Raw genomic sequence first — 10,454 nt, 5'->3', positions numbered from 1 at the left:
TATAAAATCTTATTAGGATAAGAATGTATTTGCGGTATTGCACAGTATTAAAATATAGTGATTAAAAAGCTCGCCCAAATTAAATGATGGGACAGTTTTATGTAGCTTCTTTGTCCCGTCCCGGAAAAAAAGACATTTGTAAGAGTTACTCCCAGAAAATAAATCGAAATAGATTTTTATATTTCCAATATAAAATGGGTGGGTTTGCGTTCACTGTCAGGGTGTAACCGCTGGAGGGCGCCAACGCGCTCTTATTTCACCTCAAAATGAACGTGTGGATTCAATGCTTCTATCCACATGCATCACTATTCTCCTTTCACACTAAGTCAAACTCACCGACCGCCACCAACCACCGCCGTCCATTTCACCGAACGCTCGTGCTTTTACTTTGTTAAAACGTACAGTTCCCTGTTTTTCCTTTGTCAATTTCCGCTAGCTTGATGTCGAATGACCGCATTCATATCGGCGTCAATCTGCCAGCGTGCAGCAACTTTATCAGATGACCTGAGAACGAAGAGGAGCTGACGCACCGTTATTTCGTGGACCCGAACTTTCCTAAACGAAGCTTTTCCTCATGCCATTCCAATCTGGGCGCTACAATCGAGTGGGAAAAAAACGCTCTACGTTATTTTGAAAACTTACCCTGAATACTTTAGCCCTGATTTGGAGACGTTTACTGCGTAATTACGCACCAAACGCCAAAACGGAATGGCTCCTCGACGAAGACAAAAAACGGGAGTACAAGCTATTTTACACGTGTGCCTCTCTGTTTCTGTTGTTTTGTCATATAATATAGACTTAAAACACCCATCGGTGTTCCATGGACCTAATTCTAGTTTTTTTGGCTACTCGGTGCTGGAGCATTATAATGACAACACTCCCTGGTGAGTTATTTTATTCTATTATTTTATTTTTGCAGCTGTATTGACAATGAATGGCATTTTAATAGTTCAATTTAAGTTTATTTTGATAAATAAACAATATATTTTTTTAAAAGTATAAAATTTCAAGACAATCAATGTAAATAGATCCCAGATATCTTCAATGAAACTACATTTCATGCATCTATTGTGATGACTTTTCTACATTGCTTCTTCTTTTGGTGTGTTCAGGGTCCTTGTAGGGGCCCCCAGGGCCAACTCTACCTTTAGTAGTTCTGTGCATGTTCCTGGTGCAGTTTTTAAGTGCAGAGTCCATAACAACCCGGAGCGCCGCTGCACAGAGATGGACTTGGGAAGAGGTCAGTCGGGCTTGCAGCATCCTCACCACAGCCATGTGTTAAGTTGAGATAACACACACACAAAATGCCTATACACACAGTCTCACCTTCCAAAATCGACAAAAAAAGCCGCCAACATCTGCTTTGTTTTATCCAGGAGTGCAGCCCTTACTAATGTTTTCTTTTAGTCACATAACCTGCAATATTCACATGAGACAAGAGGCTTCTGTGTGCATTGATTTGGGGATTTATTCCTCAACTAATATTTTCTATGCCAAAAAAGCTTCCGCATCCTATCTTTATGTTTTGATTTTAAGATGAAGAACACTAATTAGGTCATAAAACATTCTGGTTTACATTAAGTACTGTAACATCATGATCATGTTCAAAATTCAAAGGATGTGTTGAAAAGGGATTAACATACATCTATAAATACAGCATTTTTGATTAAGTATGACACACAGGAGAACATTACAACTTGGATCTGTCACTGTAATTTTCATGCGGTAATTTATTAAAACAACTTTATGAACATATCTCAATGTCATCTTATCACAATGCAATCAAATCTCTCAAGTAAAAAAAACATTTTTATTTTGGTTGACTTTCAAACTGTTCTAATTTCATTCACCCATCATCACCCGCACATTGACTTAATTTAGTCCATGCGTTTCAAAACCTTTATTAATATTATGGTCATTTTTAAAGTTGAATTTTCACATTTTAAACTTCATAATATGACTGACTTTCATAATTCTTGAAAGACAAAGCAAACTAATTTATTTATCATAGTCATTTGCCATCACCACATTCCCCATCTTACAATCTCCCAGTTAAAATTTGCCTGTGATTAAAATACAAGTGATTTGTCTTATTATCTGGCGCTGTCAGATCCTTTCATATATCACCATAAATTCCACTTCCTATTTTATATAATACTACCTTTTTTCACCCGCTGGTGTCCTTCTGTTAGATCACAAACATTTAGTCTTTTAATCGAGCAATAAAAGTAAAACACTTATGACCAACACGTACAGTATGTTTTTGGGCCCACAGCTTTTTTTTCTACCTAGCAACAACCCTTGTATAAACAACAATCAACAACAAACACTGGTTTTAATGTTAAAGCATATTTTTGGCCAAGCTGACAGGACGAGACTCAAAAGGGTGACAATGGCAGACAATTTTATTTTTGTGCTGATGTTGTGACATCCGCAAACGGATCTCATTGTCCATCAGGAAACAAGCCCCGAGAGTCCTGCGGGAAAACGTGCCAAGGGAACAGAGACGACGAGTGGATGGGAGTGAGCTTGGCCCGTCAGGACAAAGCTGACGGCAAAGTACTGGTGAGCTGATTAATGAGGACTGGGCCACATTACAGCTAAATCGTTGTTCCAAAAAAATAGTTACACCATGTGCTTTAACATCACTTATTTTCTTCGTTGTAAGACAACAGTTGCCTTCTTCTGTAAACTGCTAATTAATTGCCTGGGGTGGTTTTATTTCAACTTTGTTTTATTTATATTTCATCCACTTAACAAAAAGTGGAAAGCACCGCTAAACAATATAGACATTGGGACTGTGTAGCCCAGGGGTGTCAGACTCGGGTTGGTTCGCAGGCCGCGTTAACATCCACTCGATTTCATGTGGGCCGGACCATTTTAGATATAATATTTAGATATATATTTTTATAAATGGATTAAAAGCCTTGAATATTCAGTTTTTTAATAGATCTAAAACAATGTTTATTTTATATATTTTTAGATTTTACAAAATGATTTTTGAACTAAAAACACAGAAAAAAATGATTAAAAAATTACAATTATTGATTTAAAAGGGGGAAAATCAGTAAATTTAATATACATCTATACTCTTCATTTTAATTTGATCCTAAGACAGAAAGTCAGCACTTACTTTCCCGGGCCACACAAAATGATGCGGCGGGCCAGATTTGGCCCCCGGGCTGCCACTTTGACACATGTGGTGTAGGCAAATTAATTTTTGAAGGGGTAATGAAGAAATCATGCGCACATTCCTTACCACCAATTAACCCTTTTCACAAAGCACTGCTTTCATAATTCATAAATTGAAAAAAAAAACAATACAATAAAATACACTATTAATAATAATGTCAAAGTTAAAGCAAATAAAATAAGATATTAGGCTGCACTCTCATGTTGTGTTTCAAGGTAAGAAATACTGATTAGTTTCATTGGAAAGTGTGGGTGAGTTTTCCCATTCGCACAGGTAGGTCTTCCCTTAGTTTTCAACCAGTCATAGAAAAAGCGCTTTTTTCACAGAGTTTCTGTTTATCTGGGTGATTTGAGTGCCAATTTGGAAGATTTATACCTTGGAGATTTACTGTATATGATGAGCTCACTTCTGGATACTTAGAGTTTATTTATTTCAAACATCATCGACAACTTACTTTCTGAGAACTTGTAAAGGCTTTACTGTAACCTGCAATCTCACTTTGTGGGTTTTTGCTGATAGTAAAGCCTAGTTCGTTGAGTCTGGCTGTTTCGGGAATGGGGTTTGACTAAATTGTTTTGCTAATGATAGAGAAAATATAGCATCTAGTACAAGAAAGCATGTTTTTGTTGACATTACCCCCCTCTGTGGTGGTCCGTGTATTACCGTGGAAGCAAAATGGTTTGCAAGGTACTATTGTTCATCATGTAGGAGAGGGTAAAGATTTCAAAATCATTATGAATCACCGAGATCTGCTGTAATCATTCGTTTGTGTTGACATCCTTCCGGCTGACTTCCTCTTCAGGGAGAAAAAAATGACTGGAATCTTTCACTCTATAAGGATTTTGGAGTCTTTTCAATGTAAATGTAAAATAGATACTTGTGGAATCTATTGTCATGACCTCAAATCAAGCTCTTATGCCTAGCTCCAGTGTCAGGAATGCGAGTGAGAAGTTACGCAACCTTTGGCTGCTACGTGTTGCGGCTGTCTAAATAGGTAAATGATAAAAGAAAGGTGCTGACTTTTCAAGCCCACGTGCTGCTTAACCGCTCGAAAGCGCATTTTAACCATTTTTTGGTTCTCGTCATCTGAATGAGCTCATGTTTCAACGCGACAGGGGGGAACCAGCTGCTTGGCAGATGTTTCTTCCAAAGGTCTCGCTAAAGTAGAACATGACAGTAAGCTGCAGCTATATTTGCAATGTATTCTTTTAGGCAATCACCACTTGACTTTATGATGTAGTAGTTACAACCGGGGTTAATCGAATCCAATGGTCCATAGGTGTGAATGTGAGTGGGGATAATTGTTTGCTCAGGTTTTGTGGATCAAATCAGGAGCAGTTTTGAATTACAATTATCTAATAATATGCATTGAATAATGTGATTAAAATACGTCACAATCATGTATAAGTAGTAAATGCTATTGCATTTTTTTTATATTTACTGCTTGCAAATGCAATGAGTAAATTGGCTGCAAATGGCTAAAGAGGTTTATTTTTTCTTAGTCAAACTGGGCTTGTTTTGACCAACCAATAAGAGGCCAAAAATAAGAAGGTACATATTTGAAATCTGATGGAGAAAAAATGGAAATGTAGTCCCAATGTCATTTAAGTATTTCAAGACAGAATTAGGGGTGTGTGGCCCTTTCTGTGTGGGATTCGCATGTTCTCCGGCGCTTGTGTAGGTTTTCTCTGGGTTCCCCAGCTTTTTCGCACGTCCCAAAAATATACATGGTTTGCTGACGGAAAACCTTACGTTTTTCGTGTGTGTTGTTTCTCTTATTGTACCCTGCAATTGTCCAGTTAGCCAGGATAGGCTATAGCACCCCGTGACCCTGGTGAGGATAAGTAGTTCAGGAGATGAGTGAATGAATAAAAGGCCACCACTACTGATTCTCAAGACTTTGGGCAAAACATGGAGCAAAAATTTCAAATCCATAAACAGTCCACTTGTCACTGCAGCCAACAGAATGTATATCAAATAAAAACACCACATTAAATCAACACAATTTCATGGATATGTATTAGAATGAACAGTACCTTGTAATTATATGTCAGTACCTCACAGATCTGAGGTCCTGGGTTCAAATCCAGGTCATGTCCATCTGTTTGGAGTTTACACGTTCTCCCCTGGCCTGTGTGGGTTTCCTCCAGGTACTGCGGTTTCCTCCCACATTCCAAAAACATGCATATTAGGCTGATTGGACACTCTAAATTGCCCCTAGGTATGGGTGTGAATGTGCATGGATGTTCGTCTCCCTGTGCCCTGCCATTGTCTGGCCACCGATTCAGGGTGTCCCCCGCCTCTGGCCCCGAGTCAGCTGGGATAGGCTCCAGCACCCCCCGCGACCCTAATGAGGATAAAGCAGTTCAGAAAATGAGATGAGAGATGAGACTTCTGATACTGTTTAGGCTAGCTGAAAAGGCCTTGCTAATCATGATTATTGGCCACCGGCATTATCATGAACGGTGGTGTCCCGTCTGGTTCATTATTGCCAAAGCCTTACAAAGTGTTCCAGCGTCATTACAGAAATGAACGATGAACTTTTCACTCGCTGTGTTTTGTTGCTCTGTTCCAGTGATCTCTACAAATCATTTCAATTTTATATTCTCTAAATTAGATACAACTCCTTCCTACTGCACGTTTAACATCGTGAGGGCCTCATTGAGTTATGTATCCTGTAGAACGGAACATTGATGATGGTTGCATATCCTCTTTAGACCCATCGACTCCAGCCCAGCACGATATTAAGCAAACACAATGTGGTGGAGGTCAATCTAAGTTTTATTTTATATCCACCAGGCTTGTGCCCATCGCTGGAAAAATGTCTACTACCACTTGGAGCATATCCTCCCCCATGGATACTGCTCCATCATCCCACCCAATCTCGAGGGCAAGACGCAGCCTCTCATTCCATGCTATGAAGGTACAGTGGCTCTTTAGACAAGTTATTATTTCAGATTATGTGTCTGTCGTGTGGTCTTGCCAGCCCACTTCTTTCTTTTTATCTAAGGCAGTATTATTCTCATCTATTTGCATCGAAGTGAGCCGAGAAATATCACACTTTTCAGTCAAAGTAAATGGCATTGACAGTAATCGATAGTGGAATGTCTAAAGTTAAACACAATTAGTAGCTGTGCTGCTTGAAGATTTCCAAGTTGCTCTAAATTAGAAATAATAATTTCTACTTCAGCTATTCTCCCTTTGTCAAACCACTGCCATTATAGTTTTATTTAACTTTCAAACTCATGCTGGGCTCACACTAAAAGATGTTCAGTCTCAGACTGAAGACCCAAAGCCAAAAGGAATGTTGTACAATGTTTTTCGGGCTCATTTTCCTCTTGTTTTTGACAAATTAATATGCTCCAACTTGTTTCAATTTTGCACTGTGCAATTACATAAAAGTAGAGGGAAGTGTAATGTGCCAGTCCAACAAAAGTGCACTTACAAAATCGAAAGTATGTTGTTTTGGTCCATCCTGGAAGGATATTTGATAGCCTATAGCCGCTTTTCCAAAAAGTTCTGAATGCATTTGCACGGCCAGTGACTCGCACTTCCTTCCATGACTTCGAAGCTGCAGCATTGGCAGAGCGAGACTTGTGATTTGTGTTGTATTGAACTTACTGCGCATTTTGCACTGATCCAAGTTGAGCTTTTTTTGTAACTTGAGAGGGTCGCTCTCAAAGCGAGTGGTCTCGTTGGATGTCGTGCTGCTTGCTCCTTTCTGCCTACGCTCAGCTCCCCCAGACTCCTCTTGGATGTGACCGCCTCCTTGACTAGCTCCATATGGAATGCCAAGAGGGAGAAAACTTCAGTAAATGTTGGATCAAGACACAGTGAAATAATTTGCGGTTTGTTTTTGTGTGTCCAGATTATAAGCGGAAGTATGGGGAAGAGCACGGATCCTGCCAAGCTGGGATAGCAGGAGTTTTTAGAGAGGTCAGTGACTGTTCTCGTTCATCTCCGAAGGATTATGCAATTGACAAATTATGTTTATTCAAAAATTTTATTGCGTATACTTAATAGGACTCCTTACCTTATCTGCTCAATATTTGTCTTCATTTGACTTCTTGACTCTTTGCCATCACGAGAACATATTTACATTTGTCGCCGACGTCTTTTTATACGTGAAGTTATGTAAAAAAAAAAAAAATAAATAAAAAAAACTAGTAAGCGATTCATGAGGCCTGATTAACTGAGGTTGTTTCCTTTGGCTGGACCAGTCCCTAATTTTACCTCTGGGGTTGATTTATATAAAACCTTTCCCTTTTTTTCAATAAAGCGGAGATGCACTAGTGACCAGTGACATCATCCTCTATCGCACAATAACTTTTTGTACAGCACTGCATACCTAAACAGCCTGAATGAAGCCCATCTGAGCAGAACAGATGAGGTCAAATTGCCTCATTCCATCACATATACTGTTATGTTAGAGGAAAAAAAGTGCACGTGTGTATAAGGTATGCATTAAAATGTCAGGTTTTCAATACATTTGCAATATAAAGTTTTCCTGATGGAGCCCTGAAGTAGAACGTCTCAAATTGCTGTCAGTTTAGGTGAAGGCGAGAAAAGACATATTTGAACTTGGAATGCATTCTACTTCAACTGCTGATAAAATTGTGTTTAAAATTATATTGTCGTGATGGAATTGAGTCACATCCTTTGTCATTTTTAATTAAACTGACAAAGCACTTTTTAAAACAACAATTAAACGTTAACTTTGAAGAAATTCAGAAAGAAAACTTTTTAAAAAAAATAGTATGACAGAAGCAGCGGAAATCGTATAATTTGCCCTTAGAAACACTGTAATAATAGTTAAAAAAGAGGCCACACTTTTATGAACCTTAACTTAATATGGCTAAATGTTTAATATTCGATGCCTGAATTTTGAGCATGGTGATATTTTTTATTCCCTTATAAAAACTGATGGATCATATAAATATGATCCAAATTTATGACAAATTATATTTGAAATTTTGTAGCCTTTTGGTTCATAGGAAGCATTAAAGGCTCACTTTTTGAAGAATTTTAATGTGCTGTCAATTGTTTAGCGGTTTGGGCTTAAAAGATGTTGACCAAATTCTCACACAGCTTTCAATAATCATCAAACCTTTTGACCATGACTGTCCAAATTATTTTTTTTTAAATTGAATATAGAAAGTGCGGTTTTAAAAGAGTGAGCTCATCAAAGACATCAATAAAATGAGTTGCTTAGACTTTTGAATGACACTCCACCCCCCACCAACTATCCATCACTCTTGAAAGAATGTATGGAATTCTTTGAAAAGATGTCCAACTGTTAAATTTTAGTTTCGTCTGCCGCATGGGCTGATGTTTGCCATCTGTGAACGCTTACTACGACGGTGTGTGCGTGCATGTGTCACTGGTTTACCCAAATTTAGTGCCATAAGAGACACAATAGACTAGGATGCTTCTTACTTTTCATTCATTTTTTTAAATAATTTTGAATTTATGAATGACTGGTGACCAGTTTAGGTCGTAGTCCTCCTTTTGCCCCAACGTCAAGCAGGGCTCCAGCACCCCGCAACCCTAACAAGGATAAGTGCTGTTCAAAATGAATGAATAAATATGTAAGTTAGCGTGTGGTCAACCTTATGTATCATTCAGCTGCAATGACATTGCATCACCGTGCCAAACCGTGACAATACAATATAAAGTCATCCAACAGCTGCCAATTCTGCACAAGCCCTTGCAATTCTCGTCCTACTCATCGGCCTCCAACCAGGCGGTTTAGCGGCAGATAGCGCGCGACCGCCTGTGGCCTTTGGTTAACCAAAATTTCACCCTGCGGGACTTGGCTTTTCAACTGAAGCTGTGCAGATAAAAGTTATTCACAGCCGCAATGAAAGAACTGCTTGGGTGAATGTAATGATTGCTCATTTTCAGGAGCTGGTGGTGATGGGGGCCCCAGGGTCTTACTACTGGACCGGGACAATTAAGGTTTACAACCTCACGTCTGACACCTTCTACAGTCCTAACAAAGAAGATATGGACTCCCATAGATTCAGCTACCTTGGTGAGAGGCTATTGAGAAGAATTAGTGTGGAATATAAAACCCCAAATTAAGCTAGCTGACTCCACATGTGTGTACAGGCTACGCTGTAGCTGCAGGACACTTCTCCTCTCCTAATGTAATTGACATAGCTGCGGGGGCCCCTCAGCACAATGGCAGCGGGAAGGTAGTGACCTCATCTTTCTGCTTTTATTTTCTAAATGGTGCCGCTTGCTACAATAATGCTGTTTTTTTGTTTTGTTTTTATTTACCCACTCAGGTTTACGTTTTCAAAATTGATGGCGGATCTTTGGTGAAGAGCTTTCAAGCCTCAGGGAAAATGGTAGGAATACATAGTATTAAACATTTTATGCAGATGCTACTGTTTGCTGAGGGTCAATAATTGATATGATGCTGTTCTTTAGACAATCTAATACTGCATTGTTGAGATTTACATTGAAGTAAATGAGTTCATGTTTTCCAATCTAAGCCCAACACAGTACTGGCCTACATTTTATATAAGAGCAAAATGATTGCTAATTAGTTTGACTTTTTCCCTGGAAATGATTCAAGTGTTATTAGTTGTGTTGGGCATATTAATGAAAAATATTTTCCAAATTTGTGGTCTTAAAATTTTTATGCCTGTATTTTTTTGTTTTAGTTTTAAACACATTAATACAATCTTTTGATAATTTATGTCACATTTCCAAACAAGCAATATCCATTTACGCTGTATTAGATTAGATTAGATAACTTTATTTATCCCATATTTGGGAAATTTCATTGTCACAGTAGCAAGGGTGTGAGAATACAGACACAGAAAAATACATTTTAGACATAAATCGATAGGCAATAAATACGTTAATAAATAAATACATAAATAAGCGTGTTGCTGAAATATATATACGTATATATATATATATATATATATATATATATATATATATATATATATATATATATATATATATATATACATATACATACATACACATAGATGTACATGTATACATACGGTTGGTCTTAACATTCAGCCATTAGGCCATATATACAAACTTTTATAGTGATTCCACAAAAATTTTCAAACAACTCATCAATATATGGATAAAATATATCTGGAACATATACTAACCTGTATAGTTTTCTGTTTTTGACTATTGAACTATTCGTTTGAATTTCAAGCACCTTTACAAGGAAACATACCATCTGTCAGACTGTCTGCATATGTCAATGATGAAATAGAAAAGAAAT

At 38.0% G+C, this 10,454-nt stretch overlaps 1 protein-coding gene across 1 annotated transcript in view; it reads left to right on the top strand.

Moving 5' to 3' along the window:
• Positions 1 to 250: 250 nt before the first annotated feature.
• itga9 (integrin, alpha 9) overlaps positions 251 to 10,454 on the top strand; it is a 42,524-nt gene continuing 32,320 nt past the window's right edge. Inside the window, exons 1-8 of the mRNA XM_077612485.1 lie at positions 251 to 884; positions 1,113 to 1,240; positions 2,459 to 2,565; positions 5,993 to 6,116; positions 7,062 to 7,129; positions 9,098 to 9,227; positions 9,305 to 9,390; positions 9,484 to 9,546. Coding sequence (XP_077468611.1) covers positions 709 to 884; positions 1,113 to 1,240; positions 2,459 to 2,565; positions 5,993 to 6,116; positions 7,062 to 7,129; positions 9,098 to 9,227; positions 9,305 to 9,390; positions 9,484 to 9,546 — 882 coding nt within the window. The 5' untranslated portion in view covers positions 251 to 708. The remainder of the gene's footprint in view (positions 885 to 1,112; positions 1,241 to 2,458; positions 2,566 to 5,992; positions 6,117 to 7,061; positions 7,130 to 9,097; positions 9,228 to 9,304; positions 9,391 to 9,483; positions 9,547 to 10,454) is intronic.

The sequence above is a fragment of the Stigmatopora argus genome, chromosome 11 (genome assembly GCF_051989625.1).
Source record: "Stigmatopora argus isolate UIUO_Sarg chromosome 11, RoL_Sarg_1.0, whole genome shotgun sequence".
Classification (NCBI taxonomy): domain Eukaryota; kingdom Metazoa; phylum Chordata; class Actinopteri; order Syngnathiformes; family Syngnathidae; genus Stigmatopora; species Stigmatopora argus.
This window is presented reverse-complemented; position numbering and strand designations above follow the sequence as displayed.